This window comes from Rhinatrema bivittatum, chromosome 3, assembly GCF_901001135.1.
Source record: "Rhinatrema bivittatum chromosome 3, aRhiBiv1.1, whole genome shotgun sequence".
In the NCBI taxonomy this organism is placed as follows: domain Eukaryota; kingdom Metazoa; phylum Chordata; class Amphibia; order Gymnophiona; family Rhinatrematidae; genus Rhinatrema; species Rhinatrema bivittatum.
In genome coordinates this window covers 453,190,501-453,216,167 of record NC_042617.1, presented here as the reverse complement: position 1 = coordinate 453,216,167, position 25,667 = coordinate 453,190,501, and the positions used below count along the sequence as shown (strand labels likewise).

At 42.1% G+C, this 25,667-nt stretch overlaps 1 protein-coding gene across 1 annotated transcript in view; it reads right to left on the bottom strand.

Moving 5' to 3' along the window:
* GREB1 (growth regulating estrogen receptor binding 1) overlaps positions 1-25,667 on the bottom strand; it is a 607,716-nt gene that overhangs the window by 154,943 nt on the left and 427,106 nt on the right. Inside the window, 3 exon segments of the mRNA XM_029595920.1 lie at positions 1,301-1,416; positions 10,083-10,422; positions 14,517-14,653. Coding sequence (XP_029451780.1) covers positions 1,301-1,416; positions 10,083-10,422; positions 14,517-14,653 — 593 coding nt within the window.

The following is a 25,667-nucleotide window of genomic DNA, read 5'->3' as shown; positions in this document are numbered from 1 at the left end:
GAGTCATCCCCTGGCATTTCATATCATGTCTGCTCGTTGTACAGTTTCCTTTCCAATGGAAACGATTTGATGTTTGTACATCATTAACACCTTTCAGATATTTGAAGATCTGTATCAAAGCTCCCCTACACCTCCTCTCCTCCAGGGTTTATCTATTTAGATCCTTTAGCTTCTCCTCATAGGTCTTAAACTATGGACTGTACACCATTCTGGTTGTTTTCCTCTGGACCGATTCCATCCTGTCTCTATCCTTTTTGAGACCCGGCCTCCAGAACTGGACCCAGTACCTTTGCCACAACATTTATGCTTTTTCCAACTGATTTTCCTTCTTTGCTGTTCATATTCTTTAAAGAGTTTTTTCTCATGGTTTGTCCAGGCCAGTCAGTGTGGTGACAATTCACTTGCTCAGGGGCATCAACTACAGTTTGTTTTAGAATTCAACATAAATATGTCCTTTCATTTATTGTTCATAAGCTAGCTAGTAACTATTGCTGGTAAGTGATAACTAAGACTCCCTCCTAGCCCTTGGTGGTCTGAGGAACAGAAGCCACATCTAGAACCTTGACTCAGGTTTATGACATGGCAGCACCTAGCATTACTATTGAGCCATCAGGCCGGCCCCTGTATTTAAATTTGTTTTTAACATCCCTGAGTTTTAAGAGATATTTTGTTTGTTGTTACATGACACTGACTTCTGGCAAGAGCCAATGATTTTCCTTACATGTTTTAACAGCAGCTTGGGTCATTAGAAACAGGCGGTTCAGCCCTGATGTTCTAACTTCTAATTCAAAGGATTTCCATATTGAGAATCTCCCAGATTGTTCTGAAATAGGAGCTGAAAAACCAGGAATGTCTCATCTGTACTTTATTACGAGCCAGTTGGTCACCTTACTTGGAGAGTACATTTTGTTTAATTCTGGAAAACATGGTGACACTGTGTATCCTCCACACAGTAATATTCTGAAGGCACTAAGGCATGCTTAGTAGGGGCAACGTTTTGGAAATGCTTCCTTTAAAGTTTGTTACCCAGTCTCTAGTTTTGCAGGTAATTTATTTACAAGCCAATGCAAAGATAGTTTTACACTAACCAGTGCCACTGAGTTTTCATATAAAAGGGCCTTACTAATCAGGAAAGTCTATATCTTTTAACAAGCACTAGCCTCACAGAAGTATCACCTTCTTTTTAAAGGAATATATTGAAACTAGTTCTTGGTTTTCGTTTAATTTTATTTTTGCAGGGCTAACATGCAGCTACTTTCCTACTTTCTGAATGTATTTTTTATTATGATCTACTTCTTACCTTGGCAAAGACTCTCCCTGAGGATCCATTCCACTAAATATCAAAATACAGGGCAAACCATTCAGTTCCAAAAATGTCTGGGGCCTCCAATCTGCCTCTTCAATCTTCTGCCAGATCTGCCAAATACAGAATCTATTAACAAGCAAGTCTTTAATCCAAGCCCTAGCTCTGAGTTTGTATTCTTCAAATGGAAAGTGAGCTAATAGATGGAAGGTTCATTTCAATCCATTTTAGTAAGCATTTTTCTGAGGCATTTTTAAGTCTTAATATGACCTACAGTATGCTCACCATGATGGAAGGTAACATTACTATACACTCACATAATAGAATGTGATGGAGCAACCTGATAATGTGTTAAACTTGACAATTCAGGAAAAAATTAATGCACCCAGATCCACGGCACAGCAGGGAGTCAGAAAAAGTGTGCACTTTAAACCTTTTTCATTTAATACATACAAGCTAAAAATGTTTTTTAAAATAAACAGGACATTTGCCTTAATTTGTCAGTCACTCATTGCTAATTAGTAATTACAACAGTACTCTGGACCAGACAATGGAAACAAATATCTAATTATCCATCCCTCTCTTCAGTTCAGGACAGTTCAAAAGCTTCTATATTAACCAGCAGTACCACCTGTAGAAGGGATAATTAATTGGTGCCTTAGGGTAGCATACAGGTCAAGTTTAGATTGTATCCAGGAGCCTAACTATCCAGTACACAGTATTTACATATTTAAGTAAACATGTGGAGATTAATGCTAGCAGTTTATAAACTGTGCAATGGGAGCAGTACAGTTTATAAAATACCACAACGTATATGGCATTCAATATAGCCACATATGGCTATATTGAATGCCATATGCGGCTAAATTCTAGCTGCATAATGACGTAAGAGGCTAGAATTTAGCTGCATAAGTAGGGGGGCGATTCAGGGGTGGGCGGTACGCATTCCTGGGCAGAGCAGAGTTAGCTGCATAATTCATGTGACAAACTCCGATATTCGGAGTTAGCCGTTTAACCTATGCAGCTAAATCTGGCCGTGCCGTAGGGCTGTCCTGTACATAACCGGCTAACTTCACGATAACTGGGTATATTCAGTCACGTGACTGCTTACTAGCTGAGCTGCACAGCAGCTGAAAATGGACCTCCATGTTTTTTACATTCTTTCAGTACGTGTGAATATTTTCAATGAAAGAAAACGTATATGTTCTCTACCCATTTTATAAACATACGCACATATACATTACACGCAAAATAATCTTAACACTGCGTGAATAAACACAGAATTAAACACGGAGTTAGGTATTTTATAAAGTATTACCATTTTGCCAATTCCCACTCCTTCTCCAGTTCCCTTAGATTCCATAAAATTTCATTCTGAATCCCCATTTCATCTACACTTCACAACAAAAAACTGCAGAGAAGAGGCAAGTCTTGTGCTAGTCAATTAGCAAATGTAGAAGGGTATGGACAATTTCGGTAATCTATCTATATATCTTACAAAATAGCTACTTCTACATGTATTTCTTAACCCTGACCTTGAATGTCCCCAGACTGCCCTTTTTCCTTTCAGTAAAATATATTGTGAAATCAAATATGCACATACTCTCATATATGCTATTTACACACATATTATGTTACTTTTACCCACAAAAATCCTTTGAAAATTCATACTGAATACAGTCAAATTGTATACTTTGGTTATTCTAATATTCAAATGATTAACTTGATTCAATCTATTCATCTCGCTGTTGCTGTACTTAAAAGGTCTTCCTAATATTTATCTTGCTTTTTCATATATATTTCATATAAAAAGTGTGCATCTTTTACTGTGGTGATACTCCATTTTTAAAAATATATTTGTAATTTATGTGCTAACTCTGTATGTATTTTCTAAGTTATACAAGCTTTGTATATATAAGCAAGGAGTCAATAGTTCATGACAATTAGCACAGAATTCTCCTATTTATCTAGAGCTTCAGTTAACAGAAAAAAATTGCTGGGGGATGAAATTTTCTACACATTTTTCATTTACAGAATGAACTGCTGAAAGCTGCTGGCAAATCCTAGTGTTCCCAGAATGCTATGTATTGTCCCAGTAATCCCATGAGTAGCATCGCTGATGTCAGTAAAATCATAACAGATACACCATGGATTGCCAAAGGCTTTCAATAGCACTATTGTAAGATATAAAATAAAAAGCCTAAAGAAAAAGATGAATCTTTTTTTTTTTTTTTTAAATCATTTTATTAGATCAACAGAGGAACATCAACAGGCAGTAAAGCCATGCAGTTTCTAATGTAAAGCAATGATCCATAATCACTGTCCATGATAACCCTCCGGATCCACTTTTATCTTTTACAAACACTCAAAAAGCAAATGAGTTCCAGAATCTGACACTCACCAACACACCCATTCACGCACACATTCACTCAAACACGCTCACCCCTGACCGATCCCACATTTATGATCCTCAGCTGCCCCCTCATTTCTCATTTTGCAAGCTTACGAAGCACTCTGTCCCACAAACTGAAGTACCCTTTCATCCACTTTAATTGCTTGGGGGATAGTGGTTCTTTTTTCCGAAGAAGTTCCAGTTGCACTGATTGTCTCAGTAAGGCCATCGATTCTTTCGTGTGGGGAATAGTGTCTGTATTCCAGTAAGACAAAATGTGTTTTTTTGCCAGCATTAAGGCCACTATGAGGAAAGGTTTTCCTCCCACTGGTAGGTGAACACTCTTGCCGAAAATATGCAAAAGCAAAGTACTCCTGACCAAGGGATCTTACAATCTAAAACATTTTCTAGAAACCCACACACCTATCGCCAGTAATTTTGCATTTTTGTGCAAGCAATGATCATGTGGAATAACATACCAGACTGTACATTGCATTTTATACAGAGGTCAGATTCCCAAATATTCATCTGTTCCCCAAACTGCGAATTAGATATGTTCTATGTACAATTTTGAACTGATTTTCACGTAAATTGGCCAAATGTAGATGCCTGTACAGATTTATGAAAGCTGCCTTTATGTCAGGTTCTATGACCCCAAATCATCAGACCAGTTAGATGCCAGGCCTGTCAAGTGGCCTTTAGCCAGATTTATTCGCAAGTGCATGGCCCATATCACTTTTTGTTAAATTAGGGAGTTGTGTCAAAGAATGCGTCATCTTCATCAGTTAATGTAAGTACTGTGAGATCCCCCATGGCCAGCTGGTGGCAATAGTGCCGGGCCTGCAGGTAAGCATAAAACTGGCCATGGGGGAGGTCCCACTCCTCCTGCAGTTGGAAAAAAGAGAATAAAGTTTTAGATTTCTCCTTCATCAATTGATGAATGGCCCGAAGGCATCTCACTTCCCAGTCAGAAAACGCCCTCGAGTCCCGCCCAGGGAGAAAATCAGGGTTTGCCACCAGAGTTAGAAATGGTGATATTGAAGGGGAACAGTTTAGACTTTTCCTCCACCAAGCCCAGGCCCCGCGCAATGCTTTAAACCAGGGAAGAGGAGGTATCATAGAAACTAGTCTATGGCTCAACATATGTACTACGTTAAAGGGGTAGTATGATGCCAACATATCCTTCATTAAGTCCTCATTGTCAAACTTATGATTACTCGCCACCCAATGCTGAATGTGTCTCATTAAACAATCAACACTATACACCCGCAGGTCTGGTATTCCCAGCCCTCCTTCTAATTTACCTAGACAAAGTGTTTCTAACTTAATATGGGCCCTTTTCCCTTCCCAGAGGAAAGAAACCAAAGTAGAGCGAAAAGATTGCAGGTCTTTTTCTTTGATCCAAATGGGCAGCATTTGAATACAATATAACACTTTAGGGAGCATGACCATTTTTATTAAGGCACAAAGTCCCATCAATGAAAGCAGGAGACCCCTTCACCTTTGCAAAAGTACCTTAATTTTATCTAACATGCCCAGAAAATTACTTGCATATATATCTTCATGTCGCCCTGCCAGTTTAATGCCCAGGTAGTTCAGCCCAGCAGAGGCCCAAATCTGCCATTTAAACACCTAATCCTCCGGTCTTGCATGGTCCTCTTGCATTTCCTCACAATCAGCTTACAATTTAACTACTATGAACAATTTTGTGTCATCTGCAAATCTCATCACTCCCTTTTCCAGATAAATTTTAAATATATTAAAAAGGATTGGTCCCAGTATAGATCCCAGGGGAACTCTACTATTTGCCCTTCCCCATTGAGAGTCCTATCTCTGTTTCCTATCTTTTAACCAGCTACCAGTCCACAAAAGGTCATTGCCTTTTGAAAATCCAGATATACTATAACAACCAACTTACCCTTGTTCACATACTTATTAACACTTTAAAAAATCCAACAGATTTGTAACAAGACTTCCCTTTGCTAATCCATGTTGGCTCTGCCTCATTAATCTATTTCTATCCAGATAGGCCAGTAATTTTGTTCTTCAGAATAGCTTTTTCCGTTTTGCTCAGTACTGATGACATGCTCACCAGTATATAGTTTCCCAGATCACCCTAGAACCCTTTTTAAAATGGGTGTTTATTATGGTTTGTAGGTATGTGGGCCCCTTGGCCCGAGATGCGAGTTGTTACCACCTATGGGGAGGGGCCCCATAGGTCTGCACTATCGGGAGGTGAGGTCAGACACAGCGGGGAGCTCTGGGTGAAGGTTATGGAGAGGTCCCGAGGAGCCAGAAGAATACCCCAGTAGAGAGGCAGGCTAGAGGCAGTACCTGGGCAGGGACCCTGAAGGGAGAGGCGCCAGACAGGCCACAGAGCGGGAGGCGCAAGACTGGCCGTACAGGAGGTAATCCGGAGAGGTAATCCCAAAGGGAGGAGCTGAGCAGCAGAGAGGATGATGATGCAATGCTGTAGGCCAATCCACTGAATAGGGAAGCCCAAGCCAAGCCTCTACTGGTGACATATGCATAGCCCCTGAAGAGTGGAGTAGTGCTGGCAGTCTCGATACAGTATGTAGACATGACCCCGAGAAGCGGGGAGGCGATGACAGTCACTGAAAGCAGGAGACACTACCCTGAGGAGCGGGGAAGCTCTGACAGTCACTTGAGAAACATGTAGGTGCGGCCCCGAGGAGCAGGGAGGTGCAGGTAGTCTTGTACAGGGAGCAGGCACAACCCTGAGGAGCAGGGAAGCCCTGTTGTAGAACTCACAGATTGTAGAGATGTTCCAGGGATGGTCCTGAGGAGCGGGAGGCTTTGCAGGGCAGGACCCAGGAGGCGCGGAGCCAGCCCAAGGGGCGGGGTAGGCAAGGAGAGTGAGTCCCCGATGCGCACACTGGCCCCCAAGGAGCGGGTACCAGACAAGGTCCACATCCAAGCCCAATAGCGTAGTCACAGGAACACAAAGGCAATAGTTGTGAGACGTACGGAAGTTGTTGCCAAGTGGGCTAGCTGAGGGCGAAGGTGGAGCTTAAATATACAGGTCTGATGACATCATCAACCAGGGAAGCCCCCGAGGTTCCCGCCAAAGAGGCTTCAAAGGATGGCCCAGTGGTACACATGTGCACCTAGGAAGGCCCAAAGCAGACGTGGGTGGTGGTGGCGTCCAGGCCGCCACGAGGAGTCCCGAGGAACGTGGCGATGGAAGTTGGCCCGAGCCACAACCAGACCCAGGGAGGGCAGGAGAGCGGTGCAGGAAGTAAGTACACGTGGTCTCAGCCGTCTGCGACCGATGGGCATAACAATGTTCTTTGACCACCTTTCAATCCACAGGTACTGTGCTGATTTCAATCATAAGTTAGAGATAACTAGTAACAGGTCTACAATTTCATATTTTTTAGCTATTTCAGAATTCTGGTATATATGCCATCCAGACCCATTGATTTATTACTCTTTAGTTTGTCAAGTTACTCTACTACACTTTCCGGTTCATAGTGATTTGCTTCAGTTTTTAAGAATCATCACCCTCAAAGAATTTATCTGGAAAGGTATCTCCCAAATATCCTCCTCCTCAAAGAATTAATTTAGTTTTTCTGCTATGACCTTGTCTTCTCTAAGCACCCCTTTTTCCACTTGGTCATCTAGCAGTCCAACCGACTCTCTCACAAAATTCTTGTTTCAAATATACTTGAAAAAGTTTGTATTTTGAGTTTTGCGATGTGTGTGTATGGTGTTGAGTGTTTGTATTTTTATCTATATTGTGTGGGTACAGTACTATTGTAAAAAAAGTGCAATAAGCGTAATCATACATTTTTTGTAGTAATTTCATTTGTATTGTGTTAATAAAAAAGTGTTTTATATATGATTGGTTATATCACTTTTTATGGTTTATAATTTGGTTATATGTGTGATATACAATATTTATTGCGTCATTTGTTAAAGTGTTCCTTTGACATATGACCGAAAGCATCTTGAATCACTTTGGCTGTTGAATGCTGCAAAATTGATAATTTGTGAATGAGCGATCTCACAGTACTCATTTGTTCTGATGGAAGAAAATTTCTCTCTTGTTGAGGGTCTGTCTACCCATGCCTCAATGAATTTGACTGTCTGAATTGTCACTAGATTTGACTTTTCAAAGTTCACCAGAAAACTCAAATTTGGTAGAAGATGAATTGCCTTTTCCAGGGAGAGAACACTTCTTTCTCAAGAGCTTGCTGTGACTAGCTACTTGTCAGATATGGGAAGTCATGAATCCCCTGTTGATGAAGGTGGGCTACTATTAGTGGGAGGCATTTTTTGAAGACAACTATAGCTGCCAATAGGCAAAAAGGGAGTACTGACAGTGTGAAGAATCCACCCTGAAGTGAAGACAGTGCCAGTGGGAGGGGTGGATGGGTATGTAAGCATATGCATCCTTCAGATCAACAGCACAAATCTATTCCTTTTAATGGATGTAGGGGAGAATCATGCTGAGGGAATTCATTGTGAATTTCTCTCAGAGAAGATGTTTCTTCAGATTTCTCAAATCCAGAATGGGTCTCAATCCCCCCGGTTTCTTGGGATGAGGAAATACACAAGTAGAAACTCTGGCCATGTTGGATTGCAGGAACTTGCTCTATCATTCATTGCTGAAGAAATGATTGCAATTCCAGATGGAGATGTGTCAAGTGCAACAGATATGGACTGAGAGTCAAGCAATGTAGATGGGATGATAGCCAAAAGAAACGTAAACAGTATCCAGATTTCACAATTTTGAGGACCCAAGGTCCTTCATTATCTGGTGCCATGCATCCAAGGTGGTCTGAAATTTGCCCCCTTAATGGAAGAGAGAACTGTTAATTGTTTGGAAGAATGAAAAACTTGGCACACACTTAGGCTTGGACTGTTTCATCATTTTAGGCTGATGACGCTCTTGTTTTTGAGATCTGGCCAGAAGTGCTTGGTGTCCCTAATCTGGAAGAGGTGGTCGGCAATACTGAAAATACAGCTTTTTGTAGGTATAGGAGTGTCTGGAAGAGGAGGGCTGCTCAGGACCCATTGAGAAAGATTGGTCTGCCACATTCTGTTCTTTTTCTTCTGAGTTTTTCTCTAAAAAGATAATCCTCTAGATTAGGGACGTCTGCCAACTTCTCGCATACATATTCCCAAATGCTTCTGGCTCTAAGCCATGCCATGCATCGAGCTCCAATTGAGGCAGAAGAGGTATCTGATACTGTATCAAATGATTCACAGCAGAATGGAGAAGATGGCATATGCTTTCTTCTGCATCCAAAAGCAGTTGGGGTAATAATTTCTGCCTTCCTGAAGTTGAAGGAAAGGTTTCAGTTTTTGAATGTAATCATGTAGGTACTGCACCATATAAAATTACTGAGTACAGATGTGAGTGATTAGCATGGAGCTCTGAAATACTTTCTTTCCAAAATAGTCTAATAGCATATGGTCTTTACCTGGGAGTGAATTTGAGTGAATCCTTGTCCTTTTTGCCTTTTTCAGGACAAATTCCATGAGAATTGACTGATGAAATAATTAGACGACTCCAGACTCCAGTGATTTTTTTAAACCTATACTTTAGATCCACTTTCCCAAGCCCATGACAGTGGGAATGCAAAAAAATAGGGGCTTAAAGCTCTACTAGCTAGGGGAGAAGAGTCCATTTTGTGCCACTGGATGATGTCACCCATATGTCATGACTAACTCAGCCTACTTATCAATGGAAAACAAAACATAATTCAGAAAAATTGCAAAGAAAATAATTGTATTCTGAATACAATCTGGGCATATTTTGCAATACAAAAGGGTGATCAAGAAATCCACCTGTTCAATAAAGGATGCCAAAAGGTGAAGATTTTGATCTTTATTATAAATAGTGGTTTCTTGCCTATCTCTACTTTCTTACTCTCTTTGTGTCATTATATTGCCTGTGTCTATATAAAACATTGAAAAAAGACCTCCATCCCTACCAACCTTAGACTGAGTGGTTTCCAATTCACTCCTTGGTTTGCTTTATCAAGTCAACTCATGTGTCTCCAAAGATACTATGCACCAAAAAGATGCCAATAGCTAGTTTACTATAGTCAAATTTAAAGCGGTCTCTGAAGATTCACATGTTACACACTCTTGAGACAAATGACTGAACTGACAATTGAAGGATTAACCAGGAGCACATCCTGAAAAAAAGAGCATGATTTAAATGTCTCTATACACTCATAAAAAAACCTTAAGTCTTGAAGCCTGAGACCAGTGGTCTTGTAACAAAAAATCTTTTACTTTATGTTGGATATTAAAGTTCCCATTGTAAAACTGTAAATGTTTGCTTATCTGCTATGGTACATTTATTTTGCATATAGGTACAAGCTTATCCTACAAAATAAAAGAATCACCTACCTTTAGTTGCTGTACAAAATGAGCTCCTACAGATATTCCCGAGTTAGGATTTCCCAAAATAATTTCAAATTGATCTTCAAGAGCAAGCCTTCCTCTCACATGACAGAGACGTTCATATGCCACTGCAGCCAGTGAAATACACGGAATCCGTAACAAGACCATGAGGCCATGGCCACTAGAGCACTGTCTGGGGGAGTTGATAAGGTTCTGAATGATTTCCAGAGTTTCAACTGAGGTGTAGTTCTTCATCTGTGAGAGACCACACACTGCCATCATAGCTGCTGAATAGTGTTGTATGAGGACAAATGTCCTTAGCACTGCACTGTGCAGTTTGGGAAACCTACAGTGAAAGAATATTTTTAACTATGAGAAATCAAATGGTTGAGGAACCTGCACTAGCATGACTTAACAATTCTAGCACTTGTGAGAATGCATATTTTGTTCAATATATTACATATACATCTGCTCACTACGGGAGAAATTGCTTACCTGATAATTTCGTTTTCCTTAGTGTAGACAGATGGACTCAGGACTAGTGGGTTTATGCTCCCCTGCCAGCAGATGGAGATGGAGCAAGCTGATGTCACAATATATATAACCCTGCAGTGACCCCAGCCTAACAGTATTCTCTTCAAAACCAACTGTGGACAGACTAGCAAAAAACTTGATTAAAAACATGATTAAAAACAGAACTGCACTCAACCAACCATAAACACTGAACACACATAAGATTCTAGGTACCCCAAGCTAGGGACTGGATGAACACTTACCAGTAATCCCTTGGGACCCAGAGCCCCGCAGGATTACTGACATACTCATGCAGCAGCTGAGGGCGGGAAGCTGAGTCCATCTGTCTACACTAAGGAAAACAAAATTATCAGGTAAATAATTTCTCCATTTCCTAGCGTGTAGACAGATGGACTCAGGACCAGCGGGATGTACCAAAGCTACTCCCCAACAGGGAGGGAGGTTGCCCACGGTCCAGTCAGCACCACATGTGCAAAGTCTGCATCCTCCTGGGCCTGCACATCCAGACAATAAAACCTAGAAAAAGTGTGTAAGTAGGACCACTACATAGCTCAGCAGATATTGACGGGAGACAATAGAATAACTTCCGCCATGACACTACCTGAGCCCTAGTAGAATGAGCCCTAACCTGAGCAGGCAACAGCTTTCCAGCATTCACACATGCGGCCATGACCACCTCCTTAATCCAAAGAGCTATGGTAGTCTGTGAAGCCGGAGAGCCCTACTTACTCCTGCCATGGAGAACGAACAGACGATCCGTCTTTTGAAAAGACTCAGAGACCTCCAGAAACCGCATGACAAGATGCTTAACATCCAAGGTGTGCAAAAGGGGAAACTCCTCCGCATCCCTGACCTTATCCAGGGATGGCAAGGAGATGGACTGACTCAAATGAAAGTCCGAGACTACCTTGGACAAGAAGGATAGAACTGTACGCAGTTGTAACACCCCTGGAGTCAACAGAAGGAATGGCTCCCGGCAAGACAAGGCCTGAAACTCAAAAATCTGACGTGCAGCACATATAGCCACCAGGAACACAGTCTTCAAAGTCAACAATTGTAAGGAAAGGCTACGCAGTGGTCGGAATGTAAGGCCTGCCAAAAAATGCAGCACCAAATTAAGTTTACACAATGGAACCAGTAACCTCAAGGGAGGCCTAAGGTGCTTCACTCCTTTCAAAAAACGGGACACATCAGGATGAGACGACAAGGAAACTCTATTGACCAGGTCTCTGAAACAGGCAAAAGCCGTAACCTGCACCTTCAAGGATTTAAGGGCCAAGCTTTTATTCAATCCATCCTACAAAAAATCCAGAATGAGAGGGATTTTTAACTGAACAAGAAAAACACACCCTGCTCCTCACACCAGGCCTCAAATCTCCAAACCCGCAATCACTGCAGAGGAATAACCACACTTTAACAGGCAAGCCCTCTCAAGGGCCAAACCGTAAGACAGAATCAAATTGGATCCTTGTGAAGAGCTTGTCCCTGCTGAAGCAGATCCATGTGCGGCGGAAGGCAAAGGGTGGCCTCCACCAGGAGTCATCGCAAATCCACATACCACAGATGCCTGGGCCAGTCCGGTACCACCAGGAGTACTAATCCCCTGTGGCCTTCGATCTTGTGAATTATCCTGCCCAGCAAGGGCCATGGAGGAAAGGCATAAAGCAATCTGTCTTCCAACCAAGCCTGTTTGAAAGCATTTATTCCCAGGGACCACAGATCTCTCTGCAACTGTAGAAGCAAGGAATCTTCACATTTCAAGAAGTCACCAGCAGGTCTAGGAATGGAAGGCCCCAGTGATCCACAATCAGCTAAAACATATCAGCTGACCATACCGACTCTCTTGGGTCCAGACTCTCCCTGCTGAGAAAGTCTGCTCTTACATTGTCTTTTCCTGCAATCTGAGAGGCTGAGATCATCTGTAGATGACCTTCTGCCCATTCCATCAGCTTGTCTATTTCATGTGACACTTGCTGGCTCTTGGTTCCTCCCTGGCGATTGACATAGACCACCATTGTCACGTTGTCTGACATCACGCAAACTGCTTGATTCCGCAGCCTGTGGCTGAACTGCAAGCCATACTGCCCGGGCCTCCAGGCGATTGATGTTCCACTGGGACTCTCCAGCATTCCAGCACCCCTGGGCTATTATCTTGTGTAACCCATATGAGTTAAAATAAAAAAATGAAATTCCCTGGATCTCACTAAGAAATTGGTGTAGGGGGAAAAGCAAATGAGGGAAAATAAATTAAAGAAAAAAAGTTCTGAAAAGAGGTAAGGGGGAATAAAAGGGGCAAGTTTAGGTGTGTCTGAATGAAAGTTCTGTATGGATGTGGCTGTCACAAGCTCACTGAGCTTGGGACTGCTGCTATCAGCATTCCAAGTGTAATAATTCAAAGATTTAGTTATAGGCACTTAGGCAATAAATATAGCCCTTGGTCTACAGCTCAGAACTGGCCAATTTTTAACCTGTGCCTCAGCTTTTTTCTTAAAGCTTAAGAAATTTCCCATGCCAAATTCACATATATTATCCTTTCACTCATCATTTGGAATTGTAGATGTTGTATACCTTATCTGGTACCCTTATAAGTTATTATATACAGGAATGATGATATGAACTCTTTGCATTTGAAACGGAGAAAATCGGAGTCGCATCTGGTATATAAGATTAAAGCATCCCTCTTTGAACATTGCACATAATTTCATTATGTTTTTGGAGATTTGTTTTTTACTGTATTAGATAAACCAAATGCTAATGCTTGAGGTGATGATTATAATAAATGTCTGTTGCTATGAGAACAACAAGGATTATGAACATAAAAACATAAGAATTGCCACACTGGATCAGACCAAGGGTTCATCAAACCCAACACTGGAAATGTTTAATTTAAATACCAATGCACCATTTGGTTTGAACAAAGAAACAGATTGCTCAGTATTTTATTAGCATGTATATATATTACTTGTTAAAATATGATTTTTGTTTTTCATATATTTCTTTGTTTAAAAAACAATTTTCTGTTTCAATATGCCATGGTTTGGATCCCCGCACAGCAGCCCCCAAAATTTCATATGATGTCTTAGCATTTTCAAATGTAATGCCTTTCCACCATTGGTGAAAGAGTTACTTAGAAGTTTACCTTCCCAGCTCACAGGTTGATCAATTTTGCATTGGTTGTCTACAATGAGTGGTGAATTGTGATTGGTTGTTTTGGGAGTCAGAGCAACATTTACATTTTGCCATTTGTCCCTCTGGAATGAAGAAGAATTATAATGTGCCTGTGATGTCAGTCTTAGTATATGGCAAATAATGAAGTGAAGAAGATGAACAGTATACACGCTGCTAATAAACCATATGTCCACTAAAGATGTGATTTGGCCGAACCTTTTGGTTAGGCCTTCGTTATCGGACACTGCTTTATTTGCAACAAAATATTTATCAAAAATAAATGATGGTAAATGATTAAATCTTTCTTGGTTGTCCCTGAGTTTTGGCATCAATATCACTTGGTTGTCCCTGAGTTTTGGCATCAATATCACTTTTATGATATCATTTATATAGGAATAATATTGATATTTTGATGTCCTCCCTGATCTTGGTATTTCTGTGTTTGATGGTGCCATTAACAAGCCTAATTTTACAACCTTGTTTTATTACATCTAAATCTATGCACATTCATTTACCTGCATAAGCATCTGATTTTCAAACTCAATCAATGTATGTGGGCACTTTTTTTTGACAATCATGTTGTTTTGTATGAGTTTTCAAGTACGCACACAACTTTGCAGCAAGGAGCTGACTGAAAATGTGCCCCCTATTAAACAGAACAAGTTAAATAACATTAAATTCAGAATCACAGCAATCGAAAACAACTAGTGGTCAAATTGCTGAAAATCAAGAATGTACCTTTTTCCTATGGCCATGACCATTGCCTCAAATGAGCTATCATAACGTAATAGGGGAAGGCTGTGTCCAGAAAGTGTTGATTCAATGAATTCTGTTAATCCAAAATATTTTTTGGTTTCATGATATAAATCCACTCCCTGCAACAAACAATTACGTTAGCCATGTTAACATAAAAATCATACAAATATAAATCATTTACAAGTACATCACTTAATAAGTATTCAAATGTATATCCACATGTATTAAATATGCAACTTTCATTACAGTACATATGTTAAAAAGCTTGAGGAGGCTGACCTTCCTCCAGAAGATTGAATGCCCTAAATGTCTGTATAACCCATTGTATACTACTACTCTTGATATTTAATGTTTCCTTGGAACTTTCTAATTATTGCTCTTGGATCCATTACAGTGGACTTGTGGGATTGAAGAACTGTTTGTATATTTCCTTTCTTTTGTTTTTGCTTTTATTGTAATCTTTTGTTCTTCTTTTCCTTTTCTAACTCAAGATGGTTTTTCTTGATGATTAATGGAATATGGATAAAGAATTATAAAAAAAAAAAAAAACCAGCTTAAGGAGGCCACAGGACATCCCTGGGATGTTTAAGGCAGCCATTTATATTCTTCGGATTTCCTGTTACCAATCACAGATTTCCACAGTTATATGCAGACTCATTTCTGTGTGTACATGGTGAATCCCTCTCTACCACTGTTCCGTTATTGGCTGGCGTGCCCCAAAGCTCTGATCTGAGCCCTCTTCTCTCTTTACACTAATTTCCTTAGGAATCTAATCTCCTCCCATAGCTTTCAATGTCACTTTTATGCCAATGGTTCCCAGATCTAGTTCTCTGCGCTGGAATTTTCAGCTGGAGTCCAGTCTCAGATCATAGCTTTTTTTGATCTGACATAGCTTCCTTGATATCCCATCACCATCTTAGCATAGTAACATAGTAAATGATGGTGAATAATGACCAAATGGTTCATCCATATGTCCAGCAAGATGTTCAGGGTTGTAACTGCTGGTCCGTACAGGTTACCCACACTCAGAAATGTTACCGCATTATCCCAATTCTTCATTGCTGTTCTTTTGCCACTAAGGATCCTCTGTGTTTATCCACGTCCATCTGAATTCCATCACATTTTTGTTTTCACCACCAGTTCCAGAAGGGCATTCCAGGCATTCTCCACCCTTTCCATGAAAAAATAATTCCTGATGTTGTTCTTGAGTCTACCCCACTGAAATGTCATGTCAAGACCCCTAGTTATTCAGCTTCCTTTCAATTAGAAAAGGTTTGTTTCTTGCGCATTTTTTCATATCTTTCAGATATTTAAAAGTCCATATCATATCCCCTCTGTTTTTCCTCTCCTTTAGGGTATATATATTTAGGTCCTAAAGTTTCCTTTCTGGTGTATATCCTACACAATTTTGGTTTCCTTTCTCTGGACCACTTCTATACTTTCCCTTTCCTTTTTGAGACCTCACCAGTGACCTGTACAGGTTATTACCTCCTTTGTCCTGTTAGTTATGCTTCTCTCAGTGCAGCCTAGCATCCCTGTGGCCTTAGTCACCATCTTGCTTCACTTTCTTCAGATCATCAGATCTGTCACCCCAAGGTCTCTCTTCTGGCCTGTGCTCATCAGTCTCACACCCCTCATCATACACATCTCCTTTGGATTTCTGCACTCCAAATGCACGAATCAGAACTTTTTGGCATTAACATTTAGCATGGCCAAGGCTGAACTTCTTTGATTACCTTGCAAACTCATCCCCCCCCCCCCCCCCCCACCTTTCACATATGACCTAGATTTCAAAGATTGCCTCCCTGCCCATTTGAGCTTATGCTATACCAGCACTATGAACTGGTACAGAAAGCCAAACTGGAATTTTTCCCTTCTCAAGTGGTGTTTAAGACTTGTTTTGCTTAGCTTAGTTTATCAATCTGCCCCTATTACCAAGGAAAAGAATCAAGGAGTTTGGTAAAAACTCAAGACTGAGCAGCATTCAACCTGATACTTGCCCTGGCTGAGGAAAAATAGTGGAGCCAAAACAGTTGTTTTATATCTGAGCTGCTGTCTACAGAACCCAGCACCAAAGAGTTAACAGGAAAAACAAATGAGCTAGAAGGAAGGGGGGGAAGCTGCAGGGAGAAACAAGGAGTCAGCTGACCCCAGGAGTTAATGGGAGTTGTAGAACTCTTGCACAAATGTATGATGACAAGAAAAAAGCAGCTCCGGCTTGGCCTTTGAATCTCCCAGGCAGCTGAGAGAAGAGGGAGGACAGGACGTACCACACTGTGAGAGAGAAAGAGTCGTTCCTGTTCTGGTAGGGCTTGAAGAAGCCATTTATCAGTTATTCCAGGAATCCAGAGACCTGAGGGGAGTGTCTGCCTGTACCCCACCTTATATGGAAAAAGTATGGGACTGCTACACCTGGCCCCCATTAGGGAGAGCAACAGTTAAGTGAAGAGCATTACTCTGGAGGAGGACGCCAGTTGGAAAGTAGTCTTGGCCTCTGCCCCCACCTGTTTGCCTGGAGGGACAGCTCTTTGAGAGAGAGAAAAAGAAACCTTCCCAGCTCTGCCAGGGTTTTTTTTTTTTACTTAATTGCATTATTAAAACGAGATTGTATTGCCTCACGGATATGCACCAAGGAGCTGGGGTCAAGGTGCAGACTTGTGCCCAGGGGACTGAAGAACAGTTAGCTGAGCAGGACTATGGTATAAACGAAGGAAAATAAAGCCCCAGCCCGCCACTGCGGAATTCTAGCATGGGCTGCAATGGCGAAGGTTCTGTGCACATTTAGAGATAACAGACAAAACTTGTGCTACATTTACTGTTAAAATTGATCTGCTGAGGGAGGAGTGACGTCACCGGTGTGAATGAGGGAGGAGTGACGTCACCGGTGTGAATGGCAGGGTGAAAGAGGGCTCCCGCTCCACACAGCCTACTATCCATTGCAATCCCCCTCATTTGCGCTATATTTTAGCTTGTCAGGTTGCCCGTCGTGAGCACTATAGTCTCCGATGTCCCAACGTAAAAAACTTGCAGATTTACGCAGGTTTTCTTATAAGAAACAAGAAGGGCTGGAAGTGGCGGGCCTTGATAATATGGCCGCCGCCACCGCTACAGATACCGAACCGGGCAGCCCACATTCTGAGGAAGCGACTCCGTTTGACGACGACTTACCTTCTAGGACGGAATTAAAACGCTGGTTTACAGAACTCCGCCAAGATCTTCGACAGGACCTGCAGGATTATAAAAAGGACATTGTTGCGTCGATCGAGATGAAGGAGGACATATCGGAAAATGGCCGTCGGGTCTTCGAGGTAGAGACTAAAACGAAGCCTGCGCCGAAGATATTAAAATGATGCAGGCGGACCGGCAAAGTCTAACCCTTGAACTCGAGTCCCTCGCCGACAAGGTGGAGGACTTAGAAAACCGCTCGCGCTGCCAGAACCTCCGTTTCCGAGGGGTGCCAGAAACTCCGGAGTACATGGACTGTAGGGCCATCATTGAGAAAATCAGTATCATGCTACTGGAATCGTTAGATCGGCCCGCTTCGGAGGACTCCAGTGCTCTGCGCATTAAAATAGACAGAGCTCATCGTGCATTGGGAAATCAGCAATCTGATCGGCCCCGGGACATTATTGTTAAATACCACGACTATGCTACCAAGGAGAGGATCGCGGTGGCGGCCCGAAAGAAGATGGAATGGACCTGGGAGAATCATACAATTATGGTTTTCGCGGACTTAGCACCATCCACCATTCGAAAGCGACAAGATTTGAGATCTATCACGGAGGCGCTACGAAAGGACAACGTACGATACCGCTGGACATTTCCGTTCGGCTTGGCCTTCACCCTGCAGGGTAATTTTCACAAGATTAAAGCGGCGCACGAGGAAGCGGCCATTTTGCAAGCAGCGGGCTATTCCGGATTCGAGGCGGCGTTGCAACGAGGCCCGACGACAGGACACCGTGCTGAGGCCCCCAAGTGGCAGCGAGTCAACAAGGGGGGACGAAGGCTACGCCGTATGCCAGACCAGGCGCGATCCCCTCCAAAGAATACTTGACTCTCAGGATTTCACGTGAGTGCCCCGGACTTGTTCTGGCCACGGTTTTGTGCCTCTGACTATACAGGGACTCTGTGCAGATGGGAAACTACTTCGAGAATTCGCGGATGCAACGATTAACGACGGATGGCAGGGCACCTGCCTTACTTATAGAGGAGGATTGTTTATTCATATAGTTTTCTAATTCAATGATATTAAATGGTTGTGTGTGGGGGGGGGGGGGGGAGGTTGGACACCCGATGGCTGTTTCCTCTCTATTCATGGTAAATGGTTCCCCAAGGAGGGATCCGTTTGGACGGGTCTTCTGGGTATTAGGGGTTGTTCTGGGTGGCTTGAGTCTTAATCAGAGGATGAGGAATGGCGAACCTGCTCATGGCGTGTGGGTGGCTCTGCTGGCGATCATGAGTGTTCATGGCTTTATTGCTTTTATAGCCCTACGGTTAGACACCACCTCCCTGACCATAGGTATAGGCTCTACTGCAGCGCGTGTTGTCCCATATTGTGTTCAAAATGCTTGACTTCAAAGTCCTGTCCCTTAATGTTAAGGGACTAAACTCCCACCGGAAGCGCCAATTTCTGTTTAGTGAATTGAGCAGGCAGCAGACCACCATTGCTTTTATTTAGGAGTCCCATCTAAAACGCAGGTACGAACACATGATGAAAAATGCTACTTTTCCCCATCAGTTTTGGGCAGCATGCAACAAAAGCAATAAATATACTGGAGTGGGAATCCTAATTCACAGGGATATCGTTTTTGAGCAGAAAGCCTTTATACATGATCCAGAGGGACGCTATGTTATCTTGGTACTCCGGATTGGTGAGGGGCTCTATACCCTGGTGAATGTCTACGCCCCCAATGCTAACCAGGGGGATTACCTCTGTGCCCTGGAGCGCAGACTGGAACTGAGCATGGAGGGGTGCCTCATTGTAGGGGGCGATTTTAATCTGACTTTAAATCCTCATGTGGATAATTCCAGGGGTACTAGGCCACCTAACAGCAAGGATAGGAAAACCTTTAAACGATTTCTCTCCCATTTGGGGCTCTTAGATGCATGGCGTACACATAATCCCTCATCCAGGAATTATACTTATTTTTCCAGAGTGCACCATACGTATTCCCGCATTGATTTTCTATTGGTAGAGAAACCTCTTATTAATCAGGTCACTGATACCTTTATAGATGCTATCACATGGTCTGATCATGCCCCCATTGGCCTAACGTTACAGATATCGACTTATGACCGTGGTGTGCAATACTGGAAACTTAATGATAGTTTGTTGGAGGATGAGTCTTTTTCCATAGTCTTGAGGGGCCACATTAAGGAATACTTACAGCGAAATGATAATAATGATACCACACCTTTGAATATATGGGAATGCTTAAAAGCGGTTACCAGGGGCTTATTAATTGCTAGGGCCACATATGTGAAAAAAACCAAGAATGCTGAAAAGGCCCGCCTGCAGCGCCAGATTACCGAATTGCAATTGGCGCATAAACAGTCCGGTTCCAGAAAAACCCTTGCACGCATGGACCAATGCCGCCGCCAATTGGAGGGTCTGGAAGTAGCAGATATTGCCTATCGATTAGAAAGGGTTCGGCAACTCCACTATGAAGGGGGGAATAAAGCTGGAAGGCAATTAGCACAAAAATTGAAAAAGCAGTGGAATGCCAATACCATTATTAAAATAAAAGACGGGTCTGGGACTATATTGACTAAAACCAGGGATATTCGTCAGCGCTTTTTGCATTTTTATCAAGAACTGTATGCTACCAATAAGGCCATACAAGATGACCAGATCCAGCAATACTTACGGGGTATCCCTCTGCCACACTTAACGCTTGATCAGCAAGCCCTATTGGATAAAGAGATTAATGGAGCCGAGATTACCTGGGCCATTAAGAGCTTAAAAAAAGGCAAGTCCCCCGGTTTGGATGGCTTTACGGCTACCTTTTATAAAAAATATGCGGAGACCCTGACACCCTTGTTGGTCCGATTGTTTAATTCTCTAAGGGCTACAGGGTCCCTATCGGAGGTCTCTAATACCGCCGGTATTACTATATTGGCGAAACCAGGCAGAGACCCTTCACTCTGTGGCTCCTATCGGCCAATCTCTTTAATTAATCTGGACCTGAAACTGCTAGCGAAGATACTTGCTAATAGACTTAACACTATATTACCTGGTCTCGTTCATCCCGACCAAGCTGGATTTATTCCTGGTCGTATGGCCTCGGATAATGTGCGCAAGACCATTGACGCTATCCGGTGGGCAAGACAGAGCGTTGTACCTAGCCTTCTATTGGCGGTTGACGCCGAGAAGGCCTTTGACTTTGTTCATTGGTCCTTCTTGTTTCACATTTTAAAGGCCTTTCAGGTAGGAGATCACTTTTTGGGGTGGATAAAAAAACTATACGCTACTCCTCGGGCGAGGCTAAAGGTGAATGGGGGTTACACTGATACTTTTCAGATAGGTAGAGGCACCCGACAGGGGTGTCCGCTTTCACCTCTCCTTTTTGCTTTGTTTTTGGAGCCCTTTACGACGAAAATAAGAAATAATCCGCATATTTCGGGTGTAACGGTGGGTGATTTCTCCTCCAAATTGTCACTTTTTGCTGACGACATTTTGTTCACCATTACAGACCCCCATCAATCCCTCCCTGCTATTAGTCAAGAATTGCTGGACTTTGGACAGCTGTCGGGATTTCAACTCAATTGGGACAAGTCAGAATTATTAAATATTTCAGCCCCTGCCTCTATGGTGGATCAGCTCAAACGAACTCATCCTTTCCGATGGGCAACCAAGAAAATTAAATATTTAGGCATACAGCTTGGCGCAGGGGAGGACTTATTTCAGTTAAATTACCCACCACTAATGGACAAAATTTATCATAACTTGGAAGAATGGGACCGGTATCACATTTCCTGGGTGGGACGGATAGCGGTTCTAAAAATGAATATCCTCCCCAGATTGCTCTATTTATTTCAGACGCTCCCTCTAGCAATTCCCTCTCAGTTGCTAGAAAAGTGGCAGAGGAGGTTATTAAAATATATTTGGAAGGGAAAACAGCCGAGAGTATCCAGAAAAGTATTATATCGCCCAAAACTACAAGGGGGCCTTGGTGTCCTTAACCTCCATTGGTACCATGCGGCGGCGCACCTTAAAGCCGTTGTTGATTGGCACAAGCGGGAGAGGCAACCATTATGGGTTTGCCTGGAACAGGCAGTGTTGGGGACTATGCCTTTAGCAGCTTTACTGTGGCAACCTAAAAATACGTGGGCTGCTGCCACTGCGCTTCCGGAAACAGTCCACAGTACCTATACTGTTTGGTCCCACTGGAGGAATGTGTTGGTGGGGACCCGGGTCTCCTATCATAGTTCTTATTTATTTCATAAGACTTCCTTTTTGCCAGGCCAACAGTCAGCGGTATTCCGCAGATGGAGGGCTGGGGGAATCTTTCAATTAGCTCATATTTGGGAACCGGGCGGATTGATCCCCTTTGATAAACTCAGCTCTAGACACCACTTGCCCGAAAGGGATCTTTTTCCATACCTCCAGGTCCGCCATTTTTGCCAGACAGAGGCTGTCCACTTGGAATTGGCCAAAGGCATCCCGGATTTTGAAGTCTTATGCCGCCAAGCGGATAAAACTGATAAAGTTATTTCCCGCATCTACAAGATGTTAACTGGGAAACCCATTTACACTTATGCGCATTTACGCGCTTGGGAGCGGGACTTACCTGGTACGATTTCAGAAAATGATTGGATGGAGGTCTTCCAATACATGGGGAAGGGACTCATCTCCGCCGGGCACATTGAGAACGGGTACAAATTACTGTATCATTGGCATATAACCCCAGTGAAGCTACATCGTATGTACCCCAGCAAGTCGGCGCAGTGTTGGAAACAATGTGGAGCAGAGGGTACATTTCTGCATATGTGGTGGACTTGCCCCAATATACAATCCGTATGGTCCCAGGTCTCGACGTGGTTGGAGACCATTTCACACACGCCTATAGCTATCACTGCAGTATAAGCTTTACTTTTTGTGAATACACAGGGAGACAATAGAGCACTAATGCGGTTCCTTAAATATGTAATGGCGGCCACTAGGTGTGTTATTGCCCGCCTCTGGAAGGAGAGAGGGGTGCCTTCGTTGGCAGAGATACAGGCTCAGGTTCATGTTATGTATACTTTGGGCAAGATTACGGCTTATAAACATCAGAGCATGCTGGGCTTTTCAAAAACATGGGCGCTATATGAGCAGTGGTTGGCTGGACAGACCGCTTAAGAGGGAACCTTGCATGACCCGAGAGCCACGACCTGTTACCATAGACACTTTATCATCCTTGAATTTCATTCCTTTAGCTAGCAGAGCAGCTCCGATTAACCCAGAGGGGTGGGTGGGGGGGAGGGTTGAGGAGGGGATGGGTATAAAATGTTGTTTGATTTAGTACCTGCTTATCTAGGTCACTAGCATTACCAGGTGGTATTGAATATTTTCCTATTATAGTTAGACACTTACGACTTGGTTTCAGTAATGTTTATTGATTTGTATTCTTGACATTGGTTATACAGATAACATTCTCAAATAATGTTCTAACTGGTTTGTAACAATGCTTATGTACCAATGGTTTTGTATCAATGCTGTAATTTGCAATATGGCAATAAAAATTGTTAATAATAAAAAAAAAAAAATTGATCTGCTAAGTAATCAGCTATTTGCTATAAGTGAATGACACTAATGCATAATTAACGATTGTGCAACATGTGCTTCACTGGGTTGAAGTTTCCCTGTTTTCTGTTATTACTTGTGGGTTTTACGACACTAATGCTTCTTCTTATTTGCTTTCAGTAAAAGTTACAACTCTCGCTACTGTTGTCAATGTGTTTACATCTGCTGAACCGAGGGGGAAATATTACTGTTCAGAAAATCTATGTGGGGAGACCCAAGTGTGGCATGGGGAGGGGGGCTTTTGAGACATTGACTTAACCCCATCCAGATGAGTGATCCTGCAAGAAGTTATAAGATTCTTTTTTCTATGATAACTACCTGTACCTTGGCAACAGACACCCTATATTACCTCAGAAGGGGCTTACACACATTTCCCTATCTTAGTGGATATCATCATCAACATCATCCTTCCTGTCCCCTAAGCCCAAAGCCTTAGGTTTGTCTCTTACTATTCTCTCTGCTTCCCTGCTCACATTCAAAGCATTAGCAAAATGAGTCATTTAATGTGATTGAAAATCTGCCACTTCCTTTCTGAACACACCACCAAAACGCTTATCCGCTGTTCTATCGCTTCCCCCTTGGACTAAGGCAACCTCCTCCTCACAGGTCTGCCACTGAGCATTTCTCTCCACTACAGTCTATCCAAAATTCAGCAACGCAGCTTATCTTCCTTTAGCACAGTTATGATCACGCTGCCCCTCTCTTCTCACAGCTCTACGTTGGCTTTCTATCTGCTTTCACATTTAGTTTAAACTATTACTTCTGCGGTAAGTGCATTCACTCTGCATTCCAAGCAACTTCCTCTCTTACCTTCCTTCCTCATCTCCCTCCTTGTGCCCTTTGTTTGTTCAGCAAGCTGCTTCTATCCGTGCCCTTCTTCTTCATTCTTAACTTCAGATTCCACACTTTCTGCTTTTCTGCACCACGTGCCTGGAATGACCTTTCTGAGTTTGTATGCTTGCTCCATCTCTAGCCTTGTTCAAGTTCCACTTAAAGAACATCCTCTGAGTTTCCTTTTAAATCTAAAACCCCTGACTCTTCCTGATCTTGGCTCTCACATTAAACATGTTTTACTGTAATATTTAAGTGATTACTAGAAATTATGTGTCTTGTCTGACTCCAAACCACATTATATGCTCCACAGAGCACGGACTGTCTATATTTTAAGCATCTGTAAAGCACTGCATACATCTAGTACTGCTGTAGAAATGTTTAGTAGCAGAAGTACATGTAGAGAGTGTTGCAATGCAGTGCATTAGTTTCCAGCGATGTTATATTATCTTGTTTTTGCCGATCAGTTTCCTACTGCTTCTTTGGGCTTCCAGCTCAGTTGGAACCAAGTCTGTACTGGACTACGGTGACACAAGCCTTCATTTAAAACCACTCAGGAATGTATCCATTTTTTAACCTATCCCCTCCTCCCATATAGCCCAGGTATTGCAGCTACAATCCTCAGTCACAGAAGCTCCCACGCAATAAGGTGCTCTCGGCTACGTGCACATGTTAACACACAGTTGTGTGCAACTTTATTCCCAATTTAACAAAGAGGTCTGTATTCAACATCATTTTTCCGACTGACTTTGGATTTTTTAGCTGGAGATATCTGGCTGCACTAACCACCCAGGTCTTAGCCAGCTAAATCTTTACCTGGCTATTCTATTTATTTATTTATTTATTTATTTATTTATTTATTTATTTAAAAGAATTTATAAACCGCAAATTAAACAGGATCTGTCTGGCTAAGCGGTTTACAAAAATAACATACATAATAAAATGAACAAAATTAAAACAGGCATAATATTTCAAATAAAACAATACATCAAAAAACATTAAAACTAATAAAAACGACTTCTTAAAAAGATTAACAAAAATCAAAAAACAAATTTTGTTGTATTGATGACAATGTGTTCTATTAAACTGAAGGAGTTGTTAGGTAATGTATGCAGCGGCAAAGAGATATGTTTTTAGAGCCTTTTAAAATTTACTAATGTTTATTAATGTTTACTAATCTCTTAACCCGTCATATATTATTTATATGTTGTTAATTCCGCTCTGCCTACTTCCTGGCTACTATAGCCCCCAAGTTCAATGCCCTTGTTATATGTAACTTTGCTTGTTTCGGCTTTCTTGTTTGGTTATACTTGTTAATCCCCTAAGTTCCATGTAAACCGGCCTGATGTGAATTCCATTCGTGAAGTCCGGTACAGAAATATATATTAAATAAATAAATAAATAAATAAATAAATAAATAAATAAATAAATAAATTCTTTTGCATTTGCCACTAAACGAATTTCTTCTGGGATGGAATTCCAGATGATTGGTCCGGCGACAGAAAAAGCACGTTTCC